This window comes from Solea senegalensis, linkage group LG13 (assembly GCF_019176455.1).
Source record: "Solea senegalensis isolate Sse05_10M linkage group LG13, IFAPA_SoseM_1, whole genome shotgun sequence".
Taxonomy (NCBI): Eukaryota; Metazoa; Chordata; class Actinopteri; order Pleuronectiformes; family Soleidae; genus Solea; species Solea senegalensis.
This window is the reverse complement of record NC_058033.1, coordinates 40,450-56,923: the sequence shown is the minus strand read 5'-3', so window position 1 is coordinate 56,923 and position 16,474 is coordinate 40,450. Positions and strand designations below refer to the sequence as shown.

Here is a 16,474-nt window from a genome sequence, read left to right as displayed (position 1 = left end):
GCAAAAAAAAAGGAACTTTCTGTAACAAATGTTTACATTATATTACGCTGTTCTAGGCCAAGGTTAACACACACTTACAAACACTTCAGATCAATGTTTCCAGCTATTAAAATTATACACGTTTACGCAGTAAAAACTGAGTTTCAAATAATATACGATCCTTAGGTTGTAGACCAGCTATGGGCTGAATAATGATCATTTAAAAAAGAATTAACAGTTCAATAAAAGAAAAAGCTCTTTCGTAACACACAAATTAATTAGGATAATACAAACTTCGTATAATAATATGTCTTGTTGACTTTGGTTTATAGATTAAAATTAAGGTAAATTTAACTTTCAAGTTGTGCCACACCTTAATTTATTGACTTTTATTGGGTTAATACAAGATTATAATTAACTTAATTCAAAGTCAATTTAACAATTAACATCCATGTACGTTATATCACATTGTGTTCATAACTCGTTAACTTGAATTTATTCATTTTATTTTATTAAAATGTGACTGAACACTGTTAGATGAAGTTAGGGTTAGGGTTAGCATACAACTAAACCTTAATTTGTAAGTTATAATTAAATGAATGTACAGTATATCGCTGTGTGTATGTATATGTAACTTGTTTACGTTAGCCTTAATTAAATTGTGTGTTACCAATCGAAGTAATTCTTTTAAGTTTGTCCGGACAGTTCCTTCAGCGTGCAGAAAAGTCACATTGGATTTCAAACTATCCTGCAGGAGTGCAAAATAACTGCGAGTCAGGGAGAAAGTCTTCAGGGTTTCTCTCTTCCATCACCTCTCATTGGTGATAATGACTGATGTGCCGATGTAGTGTGGGATGTCTTTGTGACTCTCCGGAGATGAACTGGAGCTGTGGGTTTGACTGTCACAGCTGTAGGAAGTCAGCTCTTTGCCATGATAAATGTGGCCGTCTGTGATATGGCTCAGTGTGGTAAAAGGAGGCGATTTGATGGAGCCGTGTTTGCCCAGAACTTGGTGAAAGTTCCAGGACATGTATGGAGCTTGAGGGAGTCCCATCCCAACCCCGACACCTGCCAGCATTCGCCTGTCCTCCTCTGCAGACTTGTGCTGCAGATCTGCACCATCATCGTGCAGCTGCTGGTCGTCATGAGCAGCGTGTGGATACCCTGCGGCTGTGTGACTGTGCGGAGCCTCCATCATACACAGCCTCCTCTGCTCCAGCACCATCTGGACTGGAAGAGACTGGCCTATACCATGCAGCGAGCCAACCTGCTCTCCTTTACTGAGTACCAGTCCACTGAGCAAAGGCCAGGCCAGGGCCCGCTCACCTCGTAGTCCTTCAGAACTTCTTGCGTGATGTAGAACGTCCTGGCTGAAAGGTTTACTGTCCTTGGTTTGACGGTGATGGGAATGAATATCCGTCACCCCGTGTTGGTCAAGCATGTGATGTTTGCAGGGTTCTTCCTTCAACCTGCTGGTGGACTGTTTGTCCATGCTGTTGGAACAATCATGGTAGATGTCATCAGAGTATCCACAGTCCGCTAACATCATGGGGCCTGAAAGAGAGGACGACGTTCAGAGGCTGAAATTACGACAGAAAATCCATCCATCCATTCATCTTCTACCGCTTTACCCTCCACATGAGGGTCGCGGGAGGCGCTGGTGCCAATCCCAGGGTGAAAACCCTTTGCCAGTCCATCACAGAGACAAACAACCATTCACTCTCACACTCACAGAGTCCAATTTGACTAATCCCCAAATCTGCATGTTCTTGGACTGTGAGAGGAAACCACAGAACCCGGTGAAAACAACAGAAAATATAAATTCAAAATGTCCGCGTCAGCATCTGGCAGCATTTATCTTCAAGGTTTCTTTATTGTCCCTGAGGGGAAATGCGTTATACAGCAGTAAAATCCAAACAATAACAATAAATACTATCGCAAACACGTTGATAGTGAGTCATTTGAAAGGGCCAAAAGCAGCAGACTGACTTTTTAAAGCTGTTAATCCTCACAGTGCAAGTGGTAACTGGAATCACTCAGGACTGATGTGACCTTTATTGTGATCATTACCATATGTACATTTTCATGAAGGTCTCCGAAGGGCCGTACCAGCAATAACGCCCTGCAGACAGTTCTTACTTGTGATCGTGAGTGACCCGTACTGACAGAGAAAAGAGAGACAATAGGAAAACGAGAGTGAAACAATCCCACGCAACTATTGCGGACAGTTAAATTCCAGAGATGACAATGGAAAATGGGAACTTTTTTTCATTGAGCGCATCGACATGCGATTCAAAGCTCAGTTTGTCATCTGTCAACGTGCAACTGCACTAACTCAACAGCCTGATTAATCAGCAGTGGAGCGTCGCACAGTCTTTGAAGAAGTGTTTTCAGTAAGATATAAGAATGGGAGGCAATTTAAACGATTCTATTTAAGAGGTGTTTAAAGAGGAATGTTTGCTACTTTTCTCCATCTGAGGAGCTGAGCCAATATTTCACCTCTGGCAAGACTTTTTTTGATTTTATAAATCCTCCCAAAATTAGACACACATCAACCATAGTTGTGCATATGGTAGAAGTATTTTGTTCCCACAGGTGATTATCAATAAGGTGTTTATTTCAGAAGAAATAGTTGTGCCACGTCAAGTTGTGTTCATAAACAAGATCCAGACCAAAAGGACCAAAAGTTATCCCTTTCAGATAAAATTATGGGCCTGTAATTTAACCAAACAATGTTTTAATCAATCATGACGAGAGCAAATCTGTGCATAATCTGTAACATCTCGTATCATTTTGAATCAATAAATGAATCATTTCCAAAAGATGTTTGGTCAAATTAATGAAAAGAGAAATTGCATTTTGCATTTTATTTAAAACATATGCACATAAATCTTAAATAAAAGTTGGAGAAAATTCTGCAAAAATCTCTTGTGGGTCCTGACCCAGTCTTTGGTATACCTGTGTGTTTTTTGGTTGCTGGCGTGCTGCTGATGTTCCATCCAACAGACCCTTTGCTGTGTAGAGAGCTGTGTATGATCTGCTGAGCCAGCTGGTCGCGGAGGGTCAGGTTGTAAATGGGGCTGCAGGACACTGGACTTGTCTCAGGGCTCAAGCTGGAGCTCTTTTCCCTGCAGGGAGTCACCTTCTGTGGGGAGCAGCTCACATGGTCCGGCTGAATGAACCTGTGCTGCTATTCACACAAAACCAAGGATGAGTTTACTGGCTGTTTATTCACATTCTTAGTGTCGTTATTATTATTTCTACGTAATGTTTGGAGTCTGCCTGCGGTTAATTCAGCTGGACAAGACACATGTTCCTCCATATAGCAGAGCCGCCATTACTGCAGTGGAAGGACACAGTAACAGCAGCATAATGACCGATTTAATCCAGTCCAATCCAAACAAGTGCAGCTTTATTTAAAAAAGCACGATTTAAAGAAACAGCAGATAACGTGATAATGTAATTATGAGAAAAAACACAACAAACTCACCATTCTCATTCCAAAATAAAAGCCAAGGAGTACAAATTAGTTTTAAGACAAATTTAAAAACATATAAAGTGGGATGGAGCGACAGCCATGAGAAGCTCAGTCACTCCTGGTTTTCAGATATGTACTCGCGACGACTTAGAGCTGCTGATCCATGGAGCGCGGCAACCTTGACCTTGGTTTTAAAAGGTCAGCTGCATGCACGGGTGCTAGTCCATTAAGCAGATGTGAGGAGGATTTCAACAATTAACATTAAAAAAAGAAGTGTTATTATTAAGTTTTAACATAATAGTCTCAGGTCTGTCTAAAGTTTTGAATATAGTAAATGTCTAAATTGTACATTTGAAACCTACCTGTTTTTACAAAGCCGTGACAAAAAACATTACTCGTAATCCGAGTGAGAGTCCTACCTCGGGATAAGGAGCTGCTCTGAGTTTGGTCGTCATCCTGACCGCTTTGGTTCTTGGTTGTTTGCGGTGATCCTCGGAGGAGAGAAGACTCAGACCAGGCTTAACAGCTCCATGCTGATCTTGAGATAACTGCAGCTCGTTGCACTCAATGTCACTGTGTGCAAACAGACAGACAGACAGACAGACAGTATGTGTTTGTGGTGATTTCAGCTGAGGTTTGAACCAGAGATTTACAGGTAGAGGACGGTACACTGACTCACGTGAGGACATAGTTCACGCTGACAATACAGTGAGGTCTGGAGGAGCGGCTGTTGTGGACGATGGTGGCGTAGCTCTGCACCCACACCCAGCCTCCGTGCTTTGATAACATGCGGTAGTACTTTGTGGTGACCTGCCCCTTCACCAGTACTACAGGGAACAAAAAGAGCGGGGTCAGGTAGAAATATGCATGGTCAACTCATTCAAGGAGCTAGAACTAAATATTTTTGTGTGAACGTAACCACATTGTAATACAGCCACACCATCCCAACATCAGTTTGCGGTCTAACAACTAGATGAAGCGCAAACCATGTTCTTTAAATACCACAGATTTAAACAGATGTATATTTTAATAAGTGACTTGAGGACTCACATAAATGGTGAGAATAGCGTAGATGGAAAACATCACAGGCGTGAACATGGTGGTAAAGCGTCTTCTCTATCAGGTCCTGTGGCTCGTACCCAGTCAGCTCAGCTACCCTGGTTCCAGCACAAGCACAAGTGAACAGTCAGTATGTCCAAATTTCATAGTATTTCATGATTGCACTTTATTTTCGTCAATTATTTGGGATGTTTATGGTCCGTTTAGCTCAACCACCCACTTGGCGAGAGTCTTTTCTACCTTGTGTCCAAGAAGATGAGTTTGAAGTCCAGACTGGCTCGAAACATGAACATGTTGCTGTGGAGTTTTATCTCAGTGATGCCACTCGGGGGCAGTGAGTGACCCACTGCCACCAGACCCACAGTCTGGTGGCAGGATTCATACAGAGCCATGTCCATCATGTACTGACGTACTTTTAGGTAGCCACTGCAGTGAATGACCTAGGAAACAGTAGCACAATACCAGTGTCAGTGCACATTCAAAGGATATCTTTCTTTCTTTCTTCCTTTTTTTTCCATTACTATGTTAAAACGTACAGTATATAGAGTTTATTATATCCTTTTTTTCAGCACAACCTCTGCAATCTGATGAAAAATGTCTTATATATATATGTATAAACACACCTGAGCACAAAGTACTAAAAATGTTTAAAATCAGATTGAATTTGTGAAATTTGGAAAACCATCACAGTTCAAAGTTCATTTAAGAAGACAAAAAAGAAGGTTTTTTTAAAGCCTTAATATGTGACCTATAAACACCAACCACCAGTATATGTACTGTATATACTGTATGTATATAAAAGGAGTTGTGTATTCTTCCCACGGCCATTTACCATGGCTGTACTTCACTAAGGGTTAAATTGATGGCAGCTCTTACGTCTTACACAGTCTTTGGAGAAGTATTTTCAGTAAGATATTAGGATATGAAGCAATTTTAATGATCGTATCTAAGAGATGCTTAAAGAGGAATGTTTGCTACTTTTCTCCATCTGAGTTACTGAGATAACATTCCCCCTCTGACACCAACAACTTTTTGTAAATTCTCTCAAAATTAAACACATTAAGAACCATAGGCGTGCATGTGGTAAAAGTATGAATGCATGAAACCAATTTTAACATCACTAGATGGTTACAGTGATTATTCTGGAAGAAATGGTTATGCAATGTCAAGTTATGTTCATACACAAGATCCAGTATATAGTATAGATCCATTGTGATTCTCTGTATGGGGTCTTAGACCAGTCAACTCCAGCTTTTTGAGAGACCACATCACACCTCTGTTGCATTCCCTCCACTGGCTTCCTAATTTTATTTTTAAATTGTATTGTTTTTTTATTGTCTTAATGGTTTGGCACCATCTTTAGGTCAAAGGACAGGTTGCTTTTCGATGTGCCAAAAACCCGACTAAAAACCTTATTAAACGATTTATCCATCGAAATTAAATAGACAATTCTATCGAGAATTTTTATTATTTTTCACTTTTATGTTTTTTTTTGTATTGTTTTTATGTGTAATATAAATGCCTTTTAATTTGTAAAGCACTTTGGTCAACCCTGGTTGTTTTGAAATGTGCTTGACTTGACTTGACATGTACTTTTGACATGTACATGACTCGGCTCGTGGAGAACCTCCGCGGCCTCACAGAAGCCCAACATATAACTCCACACTCATGTACCGAGGTGTTCTCTTTGCTCCCTCTGAGCTGGAGGCCCCAGGAAATTGCCTGCTTTGGCTGCTCAGTTGTAACACACTTACACGGGCCAACAGTTTGTTATTAAATGGCAAAAAAATAGTGGCTGGACAGAAACCACAGAGAAATGACCTAATCAATATTCAGAACACCTCCATCTGCTACTGTTTTCTACAGACACGTTCGAGGATTTTAAACGATATGGCCTCAGTGTTTAACTCTGTGGTTGTTTAAGAATTAGATAAACAATGGCTTTTATAATTATATATAATTTATAATTCACATTATAGAATCATATTTTGTCTTTTGTTGTAAAATTAAGTGTGGCTATGACAGGAAATGTATATAAAGTGAGTTTTTTGTTGGGTTTCTTTGGTGGAAATACTATTACTACATCAGAGTAATATGGAATAACTGTGAGGTTACAGTAAAATAGAGGACTTATAAGGGGAATACTGCCCAATTACAGTCTTTTATAGCACAAATATGGTTACAGGAAACAGTAATTTACGACAGTTGCCTGAAAGTACAGTATCTAAGACAGAGAAATTTGCTGTCACTTACCTTATATCCTCCACACGTCAGTCCTGCATTTCGTTTAGCCAGAACACACTTCATCCTCAAGAAGAAGGAGCGCTCTATTTCATAATCTATCACAAAAAAACACACATATTACCCACATTATTTACTGTATTGTGCATTATGGTACAGTACGTACACTTGGCCAACTCTTGGTTGAAATGAAGCCAGTAGAAAAATGTGACTGTTTAATGACTGGGAGGGAGTTTGTGTTGCTCCTGGACAATCAGTCAAAAACTCTTCTCCAGCGCTGGGGATTTATATTATACATAATAGTAAAGGCCACCCACGCTGTCTAGTGATTTTAAGTTCAAAACAGGGGCACGGCAGCAATTTTCAAAACTCACAAGGTTAAAAACAAAGCTGTTAATAATCAAAGAAATACATCATTTAAATCGGGGGACTCAAACTAGCAGCCTGCGGGTCAATTCTGGCTCCTCCCCACATCCGGTCAGCATTAAGTGTCAAAAATAATATAATCAAACCCTTTTTATTTTTTTTGCTTCACATCAGTTTAAACTACTCTTACAAAAGATGTTCATTATTCTCATCAACAATAACAATTGAAGTTATCAGTTCAGAAAGTATGTTCAACTGTAAATATTTGTTAGTTTAGTGCAAGTTTTGATTATGTTATTTGATATTAAAAATTAAATATTATAAAGCTGAATTGAACTGTTTATCCCCTTTTTTAAATACAAATGATAAAAAAGTTAAAAAAAAGTATATTTTATTTTTTTATATTTTATGACAATATTAGCAGTTTGAGTTAGAGGCGCCTGCCTTAGATCACTTGTACACATGTAATAGTATTGTATAAAGTACCTTAGGGATACTTGAGTAAAAGTAGAAGTATCTTACCAGAAAATGACTTTGGTAGAAGTTGAAGTGACTTTTGTTTATAATATTACTTGAGTAAAAGTTATAGTATATGGCATTTACTGCACTTAAGTATCAAAAGTCATTTTCTGATATAAAATGTTTTAGAAGTTGCCTGGTGGTAGGGCGAGTTGTCTTTCAACTGGACGGTTGTGGGTTCAATTCCTGGCTCTGCTAGTCTATATGTGTCTTTGGGCAAGACACTTAACCCCATGTTGAAGCGTATGAAAGATGTGTGAATGGCAAAACTATAGTGTAAAGCAGCTCTATATAAATACAGACCATTACCAACTCTTCTTCTTCTGATTGTATTATATATATAGTTAGAGGAAATGTAGTGGAGTAAAAGTAAAAGTTGTTCGAAATATAAATAACAGTACAGATACATACATTTTGTACTTAAGTACAGTAAGAAAGTATTTGTTATATTACAACACTGGTAATAGTGGAGTTTTCATAAATCAGTGAACATGGAAAATCCATAATATCTCCAGTGAAAGACTGTACCTGGAGGGAAGTGATGGTGTGGGGGCTGGTGAACACCCAGCACAGCTGTCATCTCATCATGGTCTGACGGGTGGATGTACTCAAATATACTGTTTCCTGTGAGCTCCACCTGCAGCACACATGTTTCCAACAGGCACTCATGAATGTGCAGTGATCACACACACACACACACACACACACACACACACACAGAGCTATAATCACCCACAATGCAAGACAAAACATAGAATTGTATTGAACCCACGCAGAAATCAGAACAATCCACTTCTGGCACATTCCATGATGTGGAATGTTTGTGTAATCAGCTTTTGCACTGGATGCTACATTATACTATTATTATTATTATTATTATTATTCTAAATACTTGATTTAGTTTCAGTGTGACTGAGCTCTTACCTGAGACAGGCCGAGATGGACTGATGCTGTTTCTGATATATACATGATTTTCCCATCAGAGGCAACAATAAACACAAAGCCATCCAGAGTCTGAGAGAAAAATACAAAATAGATGTGTTAGAAATGTTCATGATTCTTATTCAACTCCGCCGCTCCCACCTTTGACTCTACAGTTGAGATAAGATAAGATAAGTGAACACAGATTTCACAATTCCTGGAAGATAACATCACAAACATAGGCGAAATTCTTTCTGTGTCGGAGAGAAAGTGTTTAAGCGATACATTCAAAACAGTATTTGAATGTTATTTAATCCACATAAATATTGAGTCAGACCCTATACGCAGACCAATTATGGAGGGAGGAATTTTGAGGGCAAGCAGAACGTTGTGCTCTCTCGTCTGAAGCAGACCACACATTAGCACCACTGCGCAGCAGCTGCACTTTCCTAAATCCTCATCTCTCAGGACGATTCACATTCATACCTACGATGCTTTAGGCTACTTATATTTTTAATCTCTTTTAAAAAATGGACAGTAGTCAGTTTGTTTGGGTATAAGGTGTAAGGTGTGGAAAATGAAATAAAGAAGGTAAAGATGGGGATCTATCTAAAAGTGGTGAACAGTACTAGAATGAATATTTAAAGCACTCAGTGACATCAGTTCCATGAGAAGCTCTGGCTGTAACAGCACTGATGTTGGCTTCAGCAAAAAAAAACAGTGGAGGGGGCAAAGGTCAGTTGGATACGGGTTGGGATCACAGGGAATAAATTAGCATAAATCATTAAAAAAAATGCACATATACTAAAGAAACATGTGGAGAAAGCAAATTAAATCAATTAAATATTCAAATTATTGGGTGTGGTGTAAAGTGCCAATTTTAAATTGAAGTCCGTGAACTAACGACAATATTGTAATGTACTGTGTATCACCATTGAGATTTTCACTGGCTGTTTCCAATAATACACCAGAGTGTGTGAGCTGTGTGGTTTTTGGTGAAGTGGAAAGTGAATCTCATTTTCTTTTGCACTGGACCAAATATGATGATTTAATGTACCTTGAAAACACTCGACAGAAGCCTGACATTTTTATTCTGCTGTACCACCAAACAAATATGTTTATGTCAAAAGGCCTGTGCAGGCTGAGTATTATACTACACATGGCACACAATTTCATATGATGTTCTTAGTTTATTGTATAAAAAGTAGAGTATATCATATGTATAGTATAGTACAGTACAGTATATTACATTATATTATATTCTACTATAGGGTAGTGTAGTATAGTATAGTATAGCATACTATATTGTATTATACTATAGTATAATATAGTGCAGTATAGTGTAGTACAGCATACTATAATATAGTATAGTATAGTATAGTATAGCATACTATATTGTATTATAGTATAATATAGTATTGTGTAATATAGTATATTGTAGTATAGTATAGTATAGCATACTATATTGTATTATAGTATAATATAGTATTGTGTAATATATTATATTGTAGTATAGTATAGTATAGCATACTATATTGTATTATACTATAGTATAATATAGTGCAGTATAGTGTAGTACAGCATACTATAATATAGTATAGTATAGTATAGCATACTATATTGTAGTCTACTATAATATAGTACAGTACAGTACAGGATAATGCAGTATAGTATAGTACAGCATACTGTATTATATTCTATTATAGTATATAGTATAGTATGCGTAGTGTAGTGCAGTGTAATGTAGTGGAGTCTTCTAGGATTTTCAATTTTTTACAATTAATAGTCAGAAAATGAGAAAAGCAGCAGTTCACTATGTACTATATACTGTGTATATATACTGTGTATATATACTGTATATCAAAGCAGATGAGCTCCAGCAGCAGAAGACCACACCAGGTGTCACTCCTGACACTTCATTAGGTTACTGAGTACTAAGTGGTCCATAAGTGTATTTTAGATAGACAAGCATAATCATAACAGAAGAGGAGCACATTAGAGTGTCGGACCAGTATGTTGTTTCCTGTACTGACTTGTAAAAGATGAGATCCTAGTTCTTTAGCCGTGCTGTCCAGAGAACTGAACTGTGGTGACTGACCCCATCCATCACCCAGACCTGCAGACACACAATAAACAGATCAAAATGAAACAGTTTGTTTTCGAGTCATAAAACAACAGGCTAAAATAATAATAATCCAATCCTTTCTAATTGCACCACAACACTTATTTCACTGCTGTTTTTTGTTTTATGTTATATGTCGTTTTTTGTCTTCTTTAGAGCATTCATGCTGCTGTAACACAACCTCCACTTCCACAATAACATCTTTTCAATTTAGTCTTCAATTTAGTTATTTATAAATAAATCAAAATTGTTAAATAATTATCATTGTGTTTATCTTTAGTTTTAACTCTAAGTATACATTTTTTTAAAAATAGGCAATGTAAGCAATGCAAACATTTAGTTAAAATCAGATATTAAACATTATAAAAACTGCTCATATATCTATCCGTCTATAGACAATATGAAACAGCCAAAATATATTTTAAATAATTTCAAATTTAGGCTTATCTTGTGGATAAGTGGATTGTACTGCTTAAATTAAACCTGGAAATGCAAATCAAGCACTCCCTAAACAACTGCCTGCTGTTCCCTGAACCACGCAGCTCCAGGTGGTGCAGTAATGGCAGGTACAGGTCCAGTTTCTATAATTCTGCTTCTACTTCACTGTCTGGCTATAAATCCTTGTTTTTGCGTTGATTTTTTAACACATTATTTTCCCCATTTTTATAACACTTATAACACATTTGGTGATCCTTCACTTTACACGTGCCAAGGAAATGCAAAGTAAAGAAATAATCATAAGCCCATAGTAAAAAAAAGAGTCCGTTTAACAAACCGATTTGGGGAAAGCATTCAAATAGTACTCTTCTGGTGTTGATAATGTTAATATAACGTTGCAAATTTTACTATGTAAATATTTTGCGTCACTGAAACCCTCTGTGGTGTGTGTGCGCTTGCATTTCCTATGAATATTGAAGTGTTTGTGGTATTTTGAAATTTAAATTTGTGAGTAAAGTTGGTGCAAAGGTTTTGTGGTGATATGTGATGAAATGCACATTCCAGTCTCTGCACTAAATCTCGAGCACATTCTTCAAACTCACACTTTCCACTTTGTCTGTAACAAAATCTAACATTATTAGACAAACTGGATTTAAACTACTGAATTAATGTTAATCATCCAATATAGTGTATTCGATACACTGTCATTTCTTTGGGTCACTTTCATAGTAACAGTTTTCTAGTTTTACAAGCACTCATTATTTTTTTATACTTCCTAAGATACACATCACTCATACAGTAGTGAAATGACTGAGCCATTTAAACCCACATTTGGTGAATAAGGATATTTATATATTGGATAGACACATTTGAGGATCAAATAAAACGTGATGTTCCTTTTTTCTGTCCTGGCATTCAGTGATTTCTGCATCTAAACATCCAGTAAAGACTGATTTTTATCGAAATCCTGGGATTGTTTTCATGATCTGAGCCCGGTTTTAAGCCTGATGTCTCAAAAATGATAAAACCTTTTGTTTTATTCATAAGGAAATCTGCTCCTGCCTGCTTGTCCTTTAGCACAAACACATTACAACATACATGATTAGTGTTATATGCTATATGATTCACATAGTTGACTGTTAATAGATTTAGTCTAGTTTTAGTTTTAGTAGATCATGTATGTCATCTGCTACAAAAGAGGGAAAACCGCCAATTCTTTGCTCTGTGGAACACATCACTCATGGTTTTAGCCTCTTTAGACTCACTCTACAAGTACATTTAAGATTTAAAGTTAAGGATCTTTTCATTATTAACAAAGCATTTAATGGTTATTCACTTACAACCTTGCTCTTACCTTGAGATTCTCTTATTTTTTGTCAAAAATAATCATCTTTACTTGCATTACTTTTCTTACTTACTTTATTTTTCTTACTAAAAACAATACTTAAATTTATTTCTACACCATCAATTTTTTATTTGTGACAAACACTGTTTTGAATGTGATAAATAGTGATTATTATCATCATTATTATTATTATGCACTTTTATTTTGGTTTAAACTTTAGAGTAAGCACATCCCAAAATGTATAATTTGGATGTTGCAGGTTAAGCCCTGACTGATTAAAAACTTGACTTTCTATCTTTCATTATAACATTATAATGTCTGTTTTAATGATGGTCGAGTCTCAAGAAGTGGTTATTTTAAAAATAATGGTACTTTAAAACATTTGTGTTTGTGAAGAAAAAAAATTTAGTAAACAAATGCTCTGCATTTGTGTTTTTCATTGAAAACTTCATCTGGATTTGGACGTTCTTTGAGTAATAACTCCAACTGAGTCAACTGACAACTCTGTAAAATAAATAAATAGCCTCCATATATGGCATGAGAGAGAGCAGATGAATGGGTTGTTGTGTTTGGAAAAAAGATGGAGAAACATGAACGTTTTTTTCTTTTTTTTAAACCAGAGAAATAAATTTGGGACAGAAATGAAAATCATTTCAAAAAGTGAAAAGACATGAGCATAGAAAAACAGATTACACAACCCAAAACAGCTTAAATGAAAACAGAAACAATGAGTTTCCGAAGGGAGTGACCGTTATGTAATGTCTAAAATTCTAAAATGAACATTAAAAAATGATGACTGTCCCATGAAGAATGAGAATACATGTGTGTACATGTATTCATGTGTTCATATTGTAATTTGTGTGCTTCACAATAATTAAAAAGAAATGAAATAGAATGAATTGTTTATTATATGTATTTTGTTAACGTTTTAAGTGTAGACCGTTCACAGTGATGTCGCTGATTTTTGCCTCATTGATGTGGATTTTCTTGTCTTATATTAAATTATTTAGAAAAATCCACAGGGTTGAGGATTATTTTTCTTTGAAGGCACGCCGTCATTAAATCAATCAATACATTTTAAAAACTCACAGCAGGTTAAATACGTGTGCTGTGTGTCGGGTCTAAGAAGGGAACGCAGAGGTCGTGCTGAAAGTCTCGGGTGGGTGGCCCGTCCGTGTGATTCCTCTGACTCGATGAGGAATGACAGAGAGGAAAGGTTCTGTTTTTCTGCCCTCTAACCTGAACCCATGTAGCTGCATGCGGCCCTAATGAAATAATTCACGGTGACGAATGAGCGCGAGGCTTGAACGAGACTTCAAACGTTAATCACGCCGAGAGAAGCGAAAAAGCGACAACTTCTGCAATTAACCAAATTAGTTTAACAGCCAGTGATGAACAAATACACCGAAATGCACCTTTACTGCTTCCTTTCTACCGCTAAAACAAGCAGTATACTATAGAAGTAGTATTACTAGTATATAAATAACAATAATGAAAATAAATTGTGAAAAATAATATTAATAAACTATTTTATTTGAAGTTGTAAAACGGACGGTCTATATGATTTCAGAATAAAACACCAAAAGTCGGGACGTTTTTAAATTTAGCTTTATTTTAAAAGCTGTTGGTAAAAACAACTTTAGCTTTTTTTTACATGCAATATTAATGCCTTTATTAACGGTAACAGAGTTATAATTAACACTCATCAACACCAATGTTTAAACATTTTTTTTCATTTTAAATTGTCAGTAAATCATTTGTTCAGATCTCCTTATTTCAGCATTTGTCTTTTTTTACACAACAGTCAAACAGCTACATTTAATGAAAACTAAGATTTCGTTACTATTTACCTTTATATCCATTATATCTCAGATTATTATTTTTTTAAATGCATAAATGACCTGCTGTAAATAACAAATAATGTGTTTTGCTCACAATTCAAATGATTGCGTCACTGAGGGAAATAGCGAAGAGCCGTGTATTTTATGTCAATGTAATATTCATAAAACATATTTATTATATTTTTATTCGATCGGTTTGAATTTATATAATTGTGATCAAACAATTATCTTAAATCTGGGTGAGGACACATCGGGGTTTTGTCACACGAATGTATTTAGATTAATGTTAATTTTTATGTTTTGATCACACTTATAAAAACACTTGTATTTTTTTATTTTGTGCTTTGCAATAATTTAATACCGCTTTTGTCTGCACTGATACTGACCTGCTATATATATATTAATTTCTTTTTTTTTTCACGAATATATATACATTCGGATCTTCAAATCTAATACCGCCATTGTAGAATTTTCATCCAGCATTCAGTTTTTCTTTATTGTGCCTTTTATTTATTCTTCTGTACAGCACTTCACTTTAAAGTGCTTTACAAATAAAGTTGGATTGAATCTATCTGTCTCTATCTATCTATCTATCTATCTATCTATCTATCTATATATATATATATATATATATATATATATATATATATATATATATATATATACACATGTATCTGTCTATCTATCTGTCTATCTATCTATCTATCTATCTATATCTGATGATGGTGGATGGAGGTCCTACCGTCGGGGAAGACCGCTCTCATCTTCAGGTAGCTGCTGGTCAGTCTGATGATGGAGGCCTTGTCCAGTTGAGAGGTGATGGCTCCGGGCAGAGGCAGCAGCTTCGCCAGCTCATAAAACTCTCCGTTCTCCTTCTCTCTCCGCGTCTTCGCAGCGTTTTTGCATTTTTCCTTCATCTCTGCACGTTTGTTTTCTTTCACAGAGCGATTCTCTGGCTCTCCACTGAGATGTTTTCCATAGACTTTGGTGACATCTATTTCACCTGGAAATTAAGACAATAAGGTTTTGTGGATTTGTGAATTTTCCACATCATCATAATCCAGAAATGTCCAGCAAATGTCAGATCAGAGAAAAAATTTGAACGATGGTAAAAGTTTTAGTGGCTGATCAGATCTCGAGGACACTGCAGTAGAAGACTGACTGAAGAGAGAGTGGTCTACACCGTCCTCTCTCTCTCTCTCTCTCTCTCTCTCTCTCTCTCTCCCTCCCCCCACAGCACAGTGGGCGATCAAACAGGTCTCATGTTCACTGAGGAAAAAAGATGCTTCACTCGCCCTATACTGTGTGTGTGTGTGTGTGTGTGTGTGTAGGTTAGGATTAGGTTAAGTGCCTTAGTTGTGATGGTTAAGGTTTAGGATAATGCATTATGTCTATGTCCTCACTAAGATATAAACACAAGTTTGTCCAGGTATTACTCATGTTGTGGGGACTTTTCTTCCTCACAGGGACAAACGTCCAGTCCCCATATCATCTTTTTACGTTATTTTAAGGTGAAGACATGTTGTATGGTTAGAATGAGATTAGGATGAGGTTAATGTTAATGTTAATGTTAATGTTAATGTTAATGTTACGGAAAGGCCAGTATTAGTTATAGTTAAGGTTAGAGTAAGTCTATGGGAAGTTAATGTACATCAATGTAATGTCCTCTGAAGTCATGGACTCTCTGTGTGTGTGTTTGTATTTGTCACCTCTTTAGGACCTTTTCTGGCTAAAATATTGATCTTGTCAGGACCAGTAGTCCTCATGGAGACAAAAGCCTGGTCCTAATGAGGCAGAACCTCATTTCTGAACAGCTGGTTAAGTGTGGTTAGGGTTAGACATTAACTGGTTATGGTTAAGGTTGAATTAGTTCTGTCCAAATGAATGGGAGTCAATTCAGTGTCCAAGAACAATAGCTCAGGAGACCTGTGTATATGTGAGAGACATGAAGTAAAACTTGTTGACAGACTCCTAACACCTGCTGGCTGTGGAGACTTTTAACTCTTTGGAACTTGTTTTCAGGCAGTGGAGCGGCATCAATTAGAGAGCTGTTCAACTGTTTCAGAGTCTGAAAAGAATCTGTCGTTGGACTGAAGAGTTTTGTCATCATACAGAAAAAGCAAGCACATTTTCATTGATTTCTACAAGAATAACAGTTTCATTAG

The 16,474-nt window shown here is 36.6% G+C and overlaps 1 protein-coding gene across 1 annotated transcript; it reads right to left on the bottom strand.

Annotated features, from left to right (window-relative positions):
- Nucleotides 1-787: 787 nt before the first annotated feature.
- Nucleotides 788-15,365, bottom strand: sim2 (SIM bHLH transcription factor 2). The gene is made up of 11 exons (XM_044042251.1): nt 15,052-15,365; nt 10,597-10,679; nt 8,567-8,656; nt 8,171-8,279; nt 6,770-6,855; nt 4,757-4,956; nt 4,508-4,614; nt 4,137-4,284; nt 3,877-4,030; nt 2,938-3,169; nt 788-1,533 (listed from the first exon to the last, which is right to left on the bottom strand). Exons 1-11 carry the CDS (start codon nt 15,224-15,226, stop codon nt 788-790), a joined length of 2,130 nt encoding a protein of 709 aa, XP_043898186.1. The 5' UTR covers nt 15,227-15,365.
- Between the last annotated feature and the right edge of the window lie 1,109 nt (nt 15,366-16,474).

What these genes read in the sequence shown, in the direction of transcription:
- sim2 (XM_044042251.1), bottom strand. Translation starts at nt 15,226, where the DNA reads ATGAAGGAAAAATGCAAAAACGCTGCGAAGACGCGGAGAGAGAAGGAG. An exon ending in GAGAGCGGTCTTCCCCGACG is followed by an intron (nt 10,680 to 15,051) that starts GTAGGACCTCCA and finishes GTGTGTCTGCAG; the next exon opens with GTCTGGGTGATGGATGGGGT. An exon ending in ACGCTATTCTCACCATTTAT is followed by an intron (nt 4,285 to 4,507) that starts GTGAGTCCTCAA and finishes TGTTCCCTGTAG; the next exon opens with TACTGGTGAAGGGGCAGGTC.